This window comes from Equus quagga, chromosome 10, assembly GCF_021613505.1.
Source record: "Equus quagga isolate Etosha38 chromosome 10, UCLA_HA_Equagga_1.0, whole genome shotgun sequence".
Taxonomy (NCBI): domain Eukaryota; kingdom Metazoa; phylum Chordata; class Mammalia; order Perissodactyla; family Equidae; genus Equus; species Equus quagga.
The window spans coordinates 64,452,861-64,469,237 of record NC_060276.1 but is presented as its reverse complement, the minus strand read 5'-3'; the positions used below and the strand labels follow the sequence as shown (position 1 = coordinate 64,469,237).

The following is a 16,377-nucleotide window of genomic DNA, read 5'->3' as shown; positions in this document are numbered from 1 at the left end:
AAAGAAAATTACAGGCCAGTATTGCAATAAACATACGTGCGAATATCCTCAACAAAATATTACCAAATTATATACAACAGTACATTAAAAAAGATCATATGCCACAATGAAGTATGATTTATTCCAGGGATGCAAGAATGGTTCAATATTTGCTATTCAATGTGATATACTACATTAAAAAAATGAAGAATAAAAATCACATGAGCACCTCAATAGATGCAAAGAAAGAATTTGACAAGATCCAGCATCCATTTTGATAAAAACTGAATTAAAGGCGTATAGAAGTAAAGCATCTCAACATAATAAAGGTCATACATGACAAACCTACACCTAACATCATACTCAATGGTAAAAAACTGAAAGTTATTCCTCTAAGACCAGGAATAAGACAAGGATGCCCACTCTCGCCACTCTTATTCAACATAGTATTGGAAGTGCCAGCCAGAGCAATTAGGTAAGAAAAAGAAATAAACGGGATCCAAATTGGAAAGGAAGAGGTAAAACTGTCACTATTTGCAGATGACATGATTTTATATGTAGAAAATCCTAAAAAATTGACCAAAAAACTATTAGAAATAATAAATGAGTAAAGTAAAGTTGCAGGGTACAAAATCAACATACAAAAATCAGCTGCACTTCTATACACTAACAATGAACCAGCAGAAAGAGAAAATAGGGGCCAGCCCTGTGGCTGAGTGGTTAAGTTCACACGCTCCACTTTGGTGGCCCAGGGTTTCGCCAGTTCAGATCCTGGGCACGGACATGGCACCACTCATCAGGCCATGCTGAGGCGGCATCCCACACGGCACAACTAGAAGGACCCACAACTAAAAAAAATACACAACTGTATACTGGGGGGATTTGGGGAGAAAAAGCAGAAAAAAAAAGATTAGCAACAGTTGTTAGCTCAGGTGCCAATCGTTAAAAAAAAAAAAAAGAAACAGAAATCAAGAATACAATCCCAGGGGCCGGCCCCGTGGCCGAGTGGTTAAGTTCATGTGCTCCGCTGCGGCAGCCTGGGGTTTGGCCGGTTGGGATCCTGGGCATGGACATGGCACCGCTTGTCAGGTCACGTTGAGGTGGTGTCCCACATGCCACAACTACAAGGACCTGCAACTAAGATATACAACTATGTACCGGGGGGATTTGGGGGAGATAAAGCAGGAAAAAAAAAAAAGAATACAATCCCATTCACAATCACAAAAAAAGAATAAAATACCTAGGAATAAGTTTCACCAAGGAGGTGAAAGAACTATACAATGAAAACCATAAGATGTTGAAAGACATTGGATAAGACACAAAGAAATGGACAGATATTCCTGCTCATGAATTGGAAGAATTAACACAGTTAAAATCTTATTACCTAGAGCAATCTACAGATTCAATGCAATCCCTATCAAAATCCCAATGACATTTTTCACAGAAATAGAACAAACAATCCTAAAATTTACATGCAACAATAAAAGACCCTGAATAGTGAAAGCAATCCTGAGAAAAAAGAACAAAGCTGGAGGTATCACATCCCTGATTTCAAAATATACTACAAAGCTATAGTATTCAAAACAGCATGGTACTAAAAGAAAAATAAGCACACAGATCAACAGAACAGAATTGAGAGCCCGGAACTGAATCCACATATCTATGGACAGCTAATTTTCGACAATGGAACATACAATGGAGAAGGGAAAGTCTTTTCAATAAATGGTGTTGGGAAAACTGGACAGCCACATGCAAAAGAATGAAAGTAGACCATTATCTTACATCACACACAAAAATTAACTCAGACTAAAGACTTGAACGTAAGACCTGAAACCATATAAATCCTAGAAGAAAACATAGGCAGTATACTCTTTTACATTGGTCTCAGCAATATCTTTTTAGATATATCTCCCCAGGCAAGGGAAAGAAAAGTAAAAATAAACAAAGGGACTATATCAAACTAAAAGCTTCTGCATGGCAAAGAAAACCCTCAACAAAACAGAAAGACAACCTGCTGATTGGGAGAAAATATTTGCAAATCATATATCCAATAAGGGGTTAATCTCCAAAATATATAAAGAACTCATACAACTCAGTAACAAAAAACAATAAACAACCTGATTAAAAAATGGGCAGAGGATCTGAACAGACATTTTTCCAAAGATATACAGACGACCAATAGGCACATGAGAAGTTGCTCAATGTCACTAATTACCAGGGAAATGCAAATCAAAACTACAGTGAGACAACCACTTCACACCCTTCATTGGGGTTATTACTAAAGACAAGAAATAACAAGGATGATGTGGGAAAAGGGAATCCTCATACCCTGCTGGTAGGAATGTAAACTGGTGCAGCCACTATGGAAAACAGTATGGAGATTCCTCAAGAAATTAAGAATAGAACTACCATATGATCCAGCTATCCTACCTCTGGGTATTTATCCAAAGAACATGAAAATACTAATTAGAAAAGATATCTGTACCCCTATGTTCATTGTAGCATTATTTACAATAGCCAAGACATGGAAAAAACCTAAGAGCCCATCGATAGATAAAAGCATAAAGAAGATATGGGATAGATAGATAGATAGATATAATGGAATACTATTCAGCCATATTAAAAGATGAAATCTTGCCATTTGCAACAACATGGGTGGACCCTGAGAGTATTATGTTAAGTGAAATAAGTCAGACGGAAAAAGACAAATACCATATGATTTCACTCATGTGGGGGAAAAAAACAACAAAGAAACACATAGGTACAGAGAACAGACTGGTAGCTACCAGAGAGGAAGGGGGGATGGGGAGAGGGTGAAAGGGGAAAAGGGGGACATTTGCATGGTGATGGACAGAAACTAGACTTTTGGTGGTGAACACAAGGTAGTCCAACAGAAGTCAAAATAAAATGATGTACACCTGAAATTTATATGTTATAAACCAATGTTACCTCAATAAAAAAGAAAGAAAAAATAATAAAACAAAACAATAAAAACAAAAACAAAAAAAAGAGAGGGACTATAATTGTGTTTCGCAGTCCTTAGCAGAGTACCTGGTTAGTACTCATCAAATATCTTTTTTTTTTTTAAATTTAACGTTCACTTAATTTTAAATACAAATCTACTTTCCCTTGTAGACTGATAAAAGAATTATGGAATTCTCAATTTTTTGTCCCATATCTCTTACCAGTTTTTTAAAATCTGTATTCTTAACATAAGACAAACAGATTAACAGGAAAGATGTGGTGCAAAACAAAACCAATAAACAAACAAAAATCTTGTTTTATGCAACCTCCACTAGCAGCTACCTGTGTAATTATTAAAATTGTGATAAAAAACACATACCATAAAATTTATCACCTTAACCATTTTAAGTATATAGTTCAGTAGTGTTAACAGGTCTCCAGAACTTTTTCATTTGCAAAATTGAAACTCTATACCCACTAAATAACAACTCTCCATTCTCCCCTTCCCCACAGTAACCAAAGATTCTACTTTATATCTCTGTGAATTTGACTACTTTAGATATCTTATATAAACGGAATCACACAGTATTTGCCTTTTTTGTGCTGGCTTATTTCACTTAGCATAATGTCCTGAAGGTTCATCCATACTATAGCATATGACAAGATTTCCTTCCTTTTAAAAGCTGAATAATATTCCATTGTATGTGTACACCACATCTTGTTTATCTATTCATCCACCGATGTACACTTGGGTTGTTTCCACCTTTTGAATATCGTGAATAATACTGCTATGAATATGGGTGTACAAATATCTCTTTGAGACCATGTTTTCAATTCTTTTGGGTATATACCCAGAAGTGGTATTGCTGGATCATATGATCATTCTAGTCTCAATTTTTGGAGGAACTGCCATACTGTTTTCCATAGTGGCTGCATTATTTTATATTCGCACCAACAGTGCACAAGGGTTCCAATGTTAACATCATCACCACTCCGTTATTTACTGTTTTTTTATAGCAGCCATCCTAATGGGTGTGAGGCTGTATCTCATTGTGCTTTTGATTTGCATTTCTCTAATAATTAGTGATGCTGATTATGTTTTAATGTGCTTGTTAGTCTTTTCTATATCATCTTTAGAAAAATGTCTATTCAAGTCTTTTGCCCATTTTTTGAATCAGGTTATTTTGTTGTTGTTGATTTGTAGTAGTTCTTTATGTATTTTGCAAATTAACCCCTTATTAAATATATGACTTACAAATATTTTCTCCTATTTTGTAGGTTGCCTTTTCACTGACAAAATGTTAAATTTTATGTTATGTATATGTTACAATAATAATAACAATAACTACCCACAAGAAAAATCCAAGTCCAGATGGCTTCGCTGCTAAATCCTGGCAAACATTTAAAGAAAAATCAATACCACTTATTCCCAAACTCTTCCAAAAAACAGAAGAGGGGACAATACTCAACTCATTAAATGAGGCCAGTATTAACCTCAGACCAAAACCAGACAAAGACATAATGAGAAAACAAAACTGAAAATTAATATCTTTTATGAATAAGAATGTGCGAATACTCAACAAAATACTAACAAACTGAATCCAGCAACATATAGAGAATTATACATCGGGACCAAGTAGGATTTATCCTAGGTATGCAAGGTTAGTTTAACATCTGATAATCAAAGTAATGCACCATATCTATAAAATTTAAAAACCCCACGATAATCTCAATAGATGCAAAGAAATCATTGGACGATATCCAACTTAAGTGCATTTATGATAAAAAACACTTCCTCAACTTGATAAACAGCATCTATGAAAAATCTACAGCTAACACTATACATAATGGTGAAAGATCAGATGGTTTACCTCTAAGATTAGGAACAAGAAAAGGACGTCTGCTCTTGTCACTTCAATTCAACACTGTACTAGAGGTTCTAACCAGGGAAAGTGGGCCAGAAAAAGAAATAACAGCAGTCCATATTGGAAAGGAAGAAGTAAATCATCCCTATTTGCACATGGCATGATCTTGAGTATGGAAAATATTTTCTAAAATCCACTAAAACACTATTAGAACAAATAAATAAGTTAATATATAAAATTCAATTTATACACTTGCAATAAACAATCCAAAAATGAAATTAAGAACCCAATTTCATCTACAATACCATCAAAAAAATAAAATAAGTAGGAATAAATGTAACACAAGAAGTGCAAAATGTATACACTGAAAACCACAAAACATTCATGAAAGAAATTAAAGACCTAAATAAATGGTAAACCATACCATGTTCGGAAGACTTAATAACATTAAGAGGCAACACTTCCTAAAATGAACTATAGATTCAATGCAATCCCTATCAGAACCCAAAGTGACTTCTCTGTAGAAATTTACAAGCTGATTCTAAAGTTCATACAGAATTGCACCAGAATGGCCAAAACAATCTTGAAAGGAACAAAGTAAGAGGACTCACACTTTCAAACCTTACTTTCAAGGCAATGGTGATCGAGACAGTGTATTACTGGCATAAGTACTGACTAGAACTCGGAGTCAAGAAATAAATTTATGTCTCTATGGTCAACTGATTTTCAAGAAGGGTGCCAAGATCATTCAATGTGGAAAGAATAGTCTTTTCAAGAAATATTGCTAGGACAACCAGACAGACAGCAAAAGACTGAAGTTGGACCTTTACCTCACACCATACATAAAAATTAACTCAAAATGTATGAAAGACCTAAATGTAAAAAGCTAAAACTACATAACTCTTTGAAGGAAACATAGGGGTAAATCTTCATGAATTTGGATTGGGCAATGGTTTCTTAGATATGACACTACAAGCACAAGTAACAAAATAAAAAAATAGATAAATCGGAGTTCATCAAAATGAAAAACTTCTGTGCATCTAAGGACAGTATTAAGAAAGTGAAAGACAACCCACAGAACGAGAGTAAATATTTGCAAATCATATATCCGATAAGGGCTTGCTATGCAGAAAATATAGTAAAAAAGTAAAAAGAAAATTCTTTCAACTCAGTAACAAAAAGACAACCCAATTCAAAAATGAGCAAAGGACCCGAATAAACATTTTTCCAAAGAAGATATACAAATGGCCAACAAGCACATGAAAAGATGCTCAACATTATTAGTTATATACATAATATTAGTCATATTAGTCAATACAAATCAAAATCACAATGAGATACAACTTCACAGCCACTAGGATGTCTGTAATTTTCTTTTTCCTCCCCAAAGCCCCACAGCATGGTTCTATATCCTAGTTATAAGTCTTTCTAGTTCTTCTATGTGAGCCGTCACCATAGCATAGCAACTGACAGAGGGGTGGTATGGTTCCGCGACCAGGAAACGAACCTGGGCTGCCAAAGCAGTGAGAGCACCGAAGTTTAACCACTAGGCCAACAAGGCTGGCTCTGTCTATACCTTTTTTTTTTTCTATAAAACAAGTGTTGGTAAAGATGTGGAGAAACTGGAAGCCCTGTACACTGCTTGTGAGAATGGAAAATAGTGCAGCCAGTGTAGAAAAGAGTTTGGTGGTTCCTCAATAAGTTAAACATAGAATTACCATACGTCTCAATAATTCCATTCCTAGGTATATATCCAAAAGAATTGGAAACAGATGTTTAAAGAAATAAAAACTGGTATACAAATGCTCATAGCAGTACTATTCATAACAGCCAAAAGGTGAAAATAACCCAAGTTATCTATGCATGAAGGAATGAATGGATGGATAATCAAAACGTGGGTATTATCCATACAATGGAATATTATTAGGTCACAAAAAATAAAAGTACTGACACATACTACAACATGGATGAACCTTGAAAACATGCTACGTGAAAGAAGCCAGTCATAAAAGACCATATATTATATAAATTCATTTATACTAAAGGTCCAGAATAGGTCAATCTATAGAAACAGAAAGCAGATTAGAGATTGCTTAGGGGTAGAAGAGGTGAAAGGGAGCTAGGAGGGCTATAGCTAAAGGGTACAGGGTTTCTTTGGTGGTGATTAAAATGTTTGAGCATAAACTGTGGTGATAGTTGCATAACTCTGTGAATATACTAAAAACCATTAAATTGTACACTTCAAATGGGTGAATTGCATGGTATGTGAATTATATCTCAATAAAGCTATTTAAAAAAACAAAAAGTTTTAATTTATGCTACAACTGCAACAACAAAGACCATATTTATGTGGAAAAGGACAAGAAGAAAGTACAAACAAAATGAATGTATTAGGGTTGTGGGTCTGCGTAGTATTTTTTCTTTTATTGTTGAAATGTTTATACAATATGTTTAAATGAATGTTTTAAAAATTATGGTATAGAAATGCTTAGTAACTCACCTTTATAAATAAGAGGTTTATCTTTATCTTCTGTCTTCTCTCTACTAGCCAATTCAAGAAAATCTTCAATCAAGTCCAGAGATATGAGAGACTGGCTGAAAACAAGGCTAAAAAAACAGATTAGTGTTCATGGATTAGAAGATCCACATAGTAAAGATGCCAATTCTTCCCAAATTGATCCACAAATTCAACATGATTCAAATCAGAACCCCACTAGGATTTTTTATAGAAAATAACAAGCTGATTCTAAAGTTTATATGGGAATGCCAAGCACATAGAGTAGCCACAACAATTTTCAAAGACAAAAAGTTGGAGGCCTAATTCTACATGATTACAACACTTAGAAAGCTAGAGTAATCAAAACAGTGTAGTACTGATGAAGGGACAAGCACAAATCAATGGAACAGAATATAGGATCCAGATATAGAGCCACACTATATAGTTACTTGGTTTCTGACAAAGACACAAAGGCAATAGGATAGTCTTTTCAAAAACGGTCTTGGAATATTCAGCATCCATATGCAAAACAATGAACTTCAAGCCTAAACTTCATACTTCACACAAAAATTAACTCAAAATAGAGCATAAATCTAAATGTAAAACTACAGAACGTTTAGAACACAAAGAAGAAAATCTTCTTAACTCGGGGTTAGACAGACAATTCTTAGACATGACATAAAAAGTATGAACTATGAAAATAAAAGTTGATAAATTAGACTTCGTCAAAGTTAAAAACTTTTACTCTGAAAAAGACACTGTATAGAGAATATGAGAAAAAAGTCTTCCTACTAAAAGTTATTCGAGTAATTTTAGATCGTACACATTCTAAAACACTTTGTCATCCCATTTCAAATATGTTTGCAAATTCCTGATTCTCCATCCCAGTAGTTTTCTAACTCCTTTTTTAGCCATGAAAACTATTTGTTCACATAAAGTCTTATGTGGTGTTAAATAATAAAAGCAAGGTGCTTTAAGGCCTTGGGGGAGAAGGAAAAATGTCACTGGCTCCTAACCCTCTGCTCTAGATCACCAACTTGCAAGGGCTCTGAGAAACAGTTGAAAACCACTACTCTGACCTATCCCGTTGGTGCAAAGTGGACATAATTATACAATGGAAATGAAAAAAATCTAGAAAGAGAATATAGGAGGGTTCATTCTCTCCCTTATATATGCAAACAAAGTAGGTCAGTATACAAGGAACTAGATATCTGTGGCAAGTATATTTTATTTTATTTTGTTTTGATTCTGAAAGCTGTACTGTGGGAGACAGAGATGCTTACGACTTCAGAAGATCCTTCAACATTCACTGCTTGATGTCTTTAGATTTAGCAGAACTAGAAGAACTCAAGCTATGAAACAGCTGTTAGAGTTAACGACACGTGCACTGACTATTGTATGTCTTCTTGAGCTCTGCACTGTGGGAGTCTACTGTCTCTCAGTTAGTACTCCTAGAATACTGCTAAGGAAATGAATTGATTCCTGGTGCTCAGTGTAAATGACCAAGGGCTATGGCTTGATTCCTCAGTAGATTGATTATCTTTCCCAGAAACAAAACCTTTATTGAATCAATTTTTTCTAAGATACAAATTAAGTTTTTGATGGTTCCTGTAACTGGGAAACTTCAATTCTTAGAAATACCAATTATTTAACTGGAGTTAATCTGGAATTTGGACTATTATTTATCAGCACACCACTGGCTAAAATCACTAAAATTCATTTATTTCTCACTCTGTGTTTTCATTTGGGTCAAAAGATTACCTGCACAAATAGAGAACAGGGAAATCTGATTTGGCGGCAGTTCTTTAAAAAGAAAAAGTCAGAGTCTTAGTTGACAAGAAGTTCAACATGAACCAATAGTGTTATTTAGATGTTGGAAAATCTCTCTATCGGACTACATGAATGGAAGTATAAGGTCCAGAAAAAACAAGAATCAAATTCACTACAAGTCTGTGTTAATAAGAACTTAGCTGAAGTGTTCTGTTTACTGCAACCATATTTTGATATAGGGACTAAAAAACTGAAGTATATTCAAGACCATGTGGTTAGGCCTAAAACTGTGCCATACAAAGAAAAGATCAAAAACTGAGAAGAAAAGTTAAAAGTGACAAGAGGGATAAGACCCACCATTATTTGAATAGGGAACAATTGAAACAGTAGTAGTGACATCTGCAATCTACTTTGAAAGGCATCAGGAAAATAAGATGGATGGAGGGATGGAAAGATAAAAGAGACATGTAATAAAGAAAGAATAAAATATAGAATATAGATTCTAGGTGACAGGTATATGGGGTATTCACCGAAAAATTCTTTCTGCTTTTTATGTTTGAAAATTTCCATAATGAGATATTGGATAAATAAAGAATAGGGGTAATCACAAGTCTGGAAATGCACAGTTTTATAGTCTTAACATTGATAATATCTATCCGTTGGGCTTATAACTAAAAATGATCATTGTAAGAGTATTTAAAAAAAGCAGCAGGGGCCAGTCCCGTGGCCGAGTGGTTAAGTTCGCATGCTCTGCCTCGGCAGCCCAGGGTTTCACTGGTTCAGATCCTGGGTGTGGACCTAGCACCGCTCATCAAGCCATGCTGAGGCAGCATCCCACATAGCACAACCAGAAGGACCTACAGGAAGAATATACAACTATGTACTGGGGGGGTTGGGGAGAAGGAAGAAAAAAAGAAGACTGGTAACAGATGTTAGTTCAACGGTGCCAATCTTTAAAAATAACCAGCAGATATGTTCTATTTTCAACCAGAGGAGAAACAGCTATAGGGAGAGAAGACAAACTAAAGATAAGGATACATTTTCTATCAATTTGAAGTACTCAATTATAGGTAGCCTCCTGAGATGGCAAATATTCTACCACAAGAGAGGCTAGGAGAACATCCATGATGAACATGGTAGAAGAGACTCTTGTACTGGTTAGGAAATTAAAATACCACTAAAATCCCTTTTATACTCTTAAAATTCTTGTATGGTAGCCAAATAAGAATTAATGTTAAACTACAGAAGTTGATAGCAGAAAAAAGCATGAGCATGTCTAGAGCAATAATCTCTCCTGACCTTTCAGGTACTCTGAACTCAAATATCTCCTTTCTAGCTGACATCTCTCACGGATATTTAATAGGCCTCAAACGTAACATATCCAAAGCAGGACTCTTTACTACCTCTAATAAACTTAGTTCTCCCCTGATCTTCTCCATTTTAGTAAATAACACTATAATCTACCAGCCATTTAGGCTGGAAGCCTGGGATTTCATCTCTGACTACTCTCTCCTTCCTACTGCCCTTCATTTAATCTACCAAATCCTGTTATTTCTCCTCCAAAACATACCCTTTATCTCCACTACTAGCACTCCATTCCAAGCCAACATCATTCTTTATCTGAACCACTTGTTTCTGTATAAATAAAGTGACAATATACAACAAAAATTACTTTTAGTGAGTACTTCCTAGGTGCCAGGTACGGTGGTTAACAAAAAAGATTAAAACAGTCTATATCTTCAAACAACTCACTATCCAGTGAAAAGATACATGTAAGTACATTAGACTATGTTAAGAGTAGAGGTATATTATTAAAAGGTGGCATGGAAATACAACAGAGGATCTACCTCTTTCCAGGAGAGTTACAGGAACTAAGATTGAAATTGTTTGAAGATAAATGATTGTTTTATTTTTGCCTTAAATTGTTATTAAAAGCACCACAGATATATTTTATATGTAACACACAGATGTTTGGACTTTATAACAGCATAAACAATAAGTCTGGTCCAAAACTTAAAAGTACACTTTTTGAATAGTAATCTGAAAGATGAGATTGGGGGGTAGGGATGCAGGGAAGAGAATGGGGGCACAAATGTTAGAAGTGGAACAAAAAACAAAGGAGAAACGATAAAGAGAGAATAGTCAAAGAGGTGAAAGAAAATAAAGTCTGATGGGGCTGGCCCCATGGCCAAGTGGTTAAGTTCACGTGCTCCGCTTCGGCAGCCCAGGGTTTTGCCAGTTCGGATCCTGGGCACAGACCTAGCACCACTCATCAAGCCATGCTGCAGTGGCGTCCCACACAGCAGAGCTAGAAGGACCTATGACTAGAATATACAACTATGCACTGGGGTGGGGGGGCTTTGGGGAGAAAAAGAAGGGAAAAAACAAAAAGACTGGCAACAGATATTAGCTCAGGTGCCAATCTCAAAAAAAGAAAAAGAAAAAGAAAAAAGAAAGTCTGAGAGGTGTCCACTAGATTTGGGGATCCGAAGATCACTAAGTGACATTAGAAGGAAAAATCTCAGTAAAGTGACAATAGAAGCCACACTGCATGGATCAAAAAATGATTTTGAAGATGGTGAAATATAGATATCAACTAGAGGCTTGGCTCAAGGAAATAACTGAGGTGCAATAGCCAGAAGGGGAAAACAGTACTGAAGAAATAACCAGAATATGCACTCAACTAGTGGCTTAGAAGGAAGATAGTTATCTATCAATATACTAATCAAAGACATTACATCTTTAGAAAAGAAGAAAACAAAATAGATTTCTTTAAACAAATTGCTTAAATAATAGGTTATCAAAAGGTTCATTTATATAATAAAAATAGGAAAGAACTTACACTTTATCCCCAATTTCCTCTGCCATTCGAAGAATTTCAAAGAGAAGTACCATTTTTCCAGAATGCTCTAAAACCTCAGCATCAGCATCTGTAACAAAATCTTTGTACCAGTCTGGAGCTGGGCTGCTTGGATTAGAAGAGGAAGTAGCTTTACCTAAATAAAATAAATGAAACATAAATAAGTAGGCAAATACGGAAAGAAACTGAAACACCCCAAGAGAGGGACTAAGAAAGAGACCAAGAGAAAACAGATATAGACCAACCCAATGAGAGAGTAAAAAAGAAAGAGACTGAGGGATCTGGGAGAGGTGAGCAACACACACACACACACACATACATACATACACACACACACACACACACACACACGCTCAGAGAGAAAAAAAAGACCACTCCAGGAGAGCAAGAGCTCTACACTGAGAGAGAAAGACATGAGGTGGGGGAGTTGGGTAGAGGGAACAAACCCATCTTGGGAGAGGGAGAGAAAGAGACAAAGAGTGAAGACAGACACACACATATGCATGCAGAGGAAGAAAGACATGGGTGAGGGGGCCGGACCAAGTGAGAGAGTAAGCAAGAGACAGACCCTGAGAAAGTGCAAGTATGAGAAACACAACCCAGGGTCAGGGGGCTCAGAAAGACAGAGGCTCTAAGAGACAGAGACCCCCAGGCCCAAAACACACCCCAAGAGACAGGGACCAGGAGAGAAAGAGACCTAGAGATCACAAGTAAGACAGAGAGAGGAAGGGAAGAAGGGAGAGAGGAAGAGAGGGAAGACTGACTAACTCAGACATCAAGATAGAAAAGATCTTAGGGGCAGGACACATTTCACTATGCTACTAGAATTCTGGAAAACTCAAACAAAGACTGATCCCAGAATCACCATACCATGTTAAATCATTTTGTCCTTATTTTCCCTACAAACTTTGAAACTAAAAGGTGTAAGAAAGTAACACAAAATAATCTAAATATAATATCTAATCATAAACGGTTTAATTCAAAATAAAGACAGGTTTAACCTGTTTTTGTACCTTCTTAATTGATTTTTAATGCAAAGTATTTTAAATGTTTATATCTTTTTGTTATAAAATATTTTACATATTCAAAAAAGTATATAGAATATAATGAATAGCTGTCTTCCCACATCCCATCTTCACCAATTTTTAACACTTTTTATTTCTGCTTCTGATGCTTTGAAGCCTAATAAGTGACCCTACCCAATCCCATTCTCTTCTTTCCCTCCCTTCTTTCTGAGAGGTAACTAACCCTAAATTCTATATTTACTATTTCTATGTATGTTTTTATATTTTCACTGCATATAGATCACTAAAGTGTACATTATCCTTCATGTTTTCAAACTATACATAAGTGGTACCATACGGTTTGGATCATTCTATGACTTACTTTTTCACTCAATGTAGTTTTTCATTTTTCACTCAAAGTTGAGACTTATTCAGTCATTCTAAATGCCGTGTCGTATTCCACGGTATGAATATACCATCATTTATTAGTTCTCCTGTTCACAGACATTTAGATAATTTCTAATTTTTGGCTACTGTGAAGTAAGTGCAATGAACACTCAATGTTGTTAGATTTTTCTAGAATGTTGTCTACTTCATCTAAATTTTAAATATTCTGGCATAAATCTTCTGGCTTATAATTTTTAAAATATCACTTTAAACATACTTATTTTAGCCTTTATTAAATAGTTCTATTATCTGAGGTGCTTGAGAATCTAACCATGCTGTTTATGGTGTGTGTTAACTTTCACCAGGTGGACTGCTAACTTATTTCATTGCTAACTTTTCCTAAGGTTAATCGTTTCCTCAGGGATGCTATAGTTTTTCATTGTCACTTCACTTTCAGTGTAGCTGTACTATGTGAGAATCCTGGGTAGCCTGGGGTGACCCATCTCCACAGTGATTCTGAATCTGCTTGTGCCAGGTGCTCCAGGGGATCATCAACCCAGACCTACTTTTGAAGTTAGTATTTCAGCCTGAGATGTTTAGACTACGTAAGAAATGTAAACTCAAACCATAAACTATGTGAGGCAAGGTCTATGATTATGAATTAAAGGAAACTATTTTTCCCAACCCAGAGCCCAGGGTGAAACAGATAAGCTTCCTTGTCATCTCCCTGGATTGAAGGGCAAATTTTTTTCTATCCTATTCTTCCATGCAGCATGTACCCTTTAAAGAGATTCAACTTTAATCTGGGTTCTAAGAACTCTCCACCTTATTGAGGGGTCAAGGTCTTGTATCCTATCCCCGGGTAGGTGAAAACCAAAGTTGCTAATCTCAAGACTGGAATATCCCTAGGGCTTCCATAGCATACCTGCTTGAACTTACTGTTTAGGTTATCAGTTCCCTCTTTGTGTCTGGTCCTGGTGATTTCCATTACTTTTAGAGAGCTCATTATGCATTTATATTCAAACCACAATGGAGTACTGCCTAAACATGTCACATGATTGCAAGATTCCATACCTTTCCCTGGATGTCTTATATTACTTTCTTCCCCTCTTTGCCTGGCAAACCTCTACTCATGCTTTACTATCCTTCAAGAGTCAACTAAAATTTCATCTTAGGAAAGCCACCCTGCAAGGTAGGCCCTTGGCTGTTGTCCGGAAACTTGAATGGTAAACAGTTCCCTGTACCAATATAAAACTTTACCTGATAAGAGTGGCTCACTGTGCCTAGACTGTACAAACAATGTGGTTTATTCTGAACACCTGTTTTCTTTCTGAGAGTCTGGAATTTGGTAAGAGCCAGGCAGACAGTGCCTACGTGACCAGTCCCTAATAAAAACCCTGAGCACTTAGTCTCAAATGAGTTCCTCCAGCAGACAAAACTTCACGCTGCTGTCATACTTGTTGCTGAAGAAATCAGTACAACCTATGTGACTCCTCTGGAAGAGGACTCTTGGAAGGTTATGCCTAGTTTTCTCTAGACTTCGTCCCTTGTGCCTTTTCCCTTTGCTCCCTTTCATTGTAATAAGTCATAGTCCTAAAGATGACCATATGCTGAGTCCTGTGAATCACTAAACATGATGGTGGTCTTGGAGACTCCTGACACACAGCTTGTCAAGCAAATGTTGACTAAACTCCTTCCTACAACTAGTCAACTGGCAAATAACCAGTGTCTTCAGAAAATGCTGCAGTTCCACACACTGCACACAATTTCAGAAATGCTTACCTAAATTTACCAAAGGTAATTTACCTAAGGTGAAAACGTCAGCAATAAAAAAATGCTGGTAGAAAGTTAGTGAAAATGTGGCAACCAGATAAGAAGTCTCAAAGCTTAGGACAAGAGACAATTTCTGTGGAAATACAACAGATTCCATTCTAATTTTGATCTTATTGAATATAATCACAATACCTTACAGTAATGTCTAAAAAAAATAAAAAGTGATCCAGAAAAATATGGGCTACCGCAGTTAATAAATATCCTGAATATGTAATTAAAATTTATAAATAGATATTTCATGCTGAGTATTCTTATTTCATCATCCACATGCACTAATCTTTACTTCTGTTTTAACTTTGTGTTGTGTATATATACATGATAAGTAACAGTGAATTAATCAATTAATCAAAGCCACTCCTTAATATCCACCCTGGATATCACAAAATGCTTATAAGGTAAGGCACAAAGGAAATACAAACAAATAGAAGGCCACATCTTTACTCCTAATTTCTTGAAGCATTCTAAGTATAAACTTAACTACCATATTTGCAGCAAGATACACTGTAGTTTTAAAAAGAAAAGTAGCATATCATTAAAATATTAGGTGTATATATAGTAGCAGTAGTAGCAGTAGCAGTAGTAGTAATAGTAATAGAATGGTAAGCTCCATGAGTGCATTTTGTTCACTGATATAATCCATGCTTCTAGAGCAATGCCTGGCAGATAGCAATCACTCAATAAATATTTGTTGAATGAATAAATGTGGTATATTAATGCTAATATTATGGTCCTACATCATATATAAGGATTCTATCACAAAAGGTTATATCCATACAATAGATTACATATATTTTAAAATGTAAATACCAATAAAGCTTACTCTAAAAATACTGAAATAATAATAAATCTAATATTTTAAAGTAGTCTATATAGTCATCTCCTCATCATGAAACTGTCCTTCTAATAAAATACTAGAACGCAGAAATGGGGATGCTGTAAGGTAAACTCAAATGACTTATTCAAGATGCTGCTTCTCAGAAAATTCAGAAAGCTATTACAAAAGAATTAAAAAGCAACTCTTTGAAGTAAAAGTGAAATATGCAGTGAAAATCATATTATAGCTCAATTATAGCCATGTCCTTATTTAACATCCATTTCAAACTCCAAATACAACGTTTTGACCTTTAATACCTCCTAGTCAGATTTTCTTACATTTACTATAAGAAAGTGATTTTTTTTTAAGTTACACAGTACTGGCTATACAGTCATGTGCCACAT

General features: G+C 35.6%; 1 protein-coding gene across 7 annotated transcripts in view; it reads right to left on the bottom strand.

Moving 5' to 3' along the window:
• The window catches only part of ATRX (ATRX chromatin remodeler), a 219,707-nt gene that overhangs the window by 60,207 nt on the left and 143,123 nt on the right, over nucleotides 1–16,377 (bottom strand). For all 7 annotated transcript variants that reach the window (XM_046672819.1, XM_046672821.1, XM_046672824.1 and 4 more), the window contains 2 exons: nucleotides 11,918–12,071; nucleotides 7,309–7,415 (listed from right to left, as the gene is read on the bottom strand). In XM_046672819.1, the coding sequence (XP_046528775.1) occupies nucleotides 7,309–7,415; nucleotides 11,918–12,071 (261 nt within the window). The remainder of the gene's footprint in view (nucleotides 1–7,308; nucleotides 7,416–11,917; nucleotides 12,072–16,377) is intronic.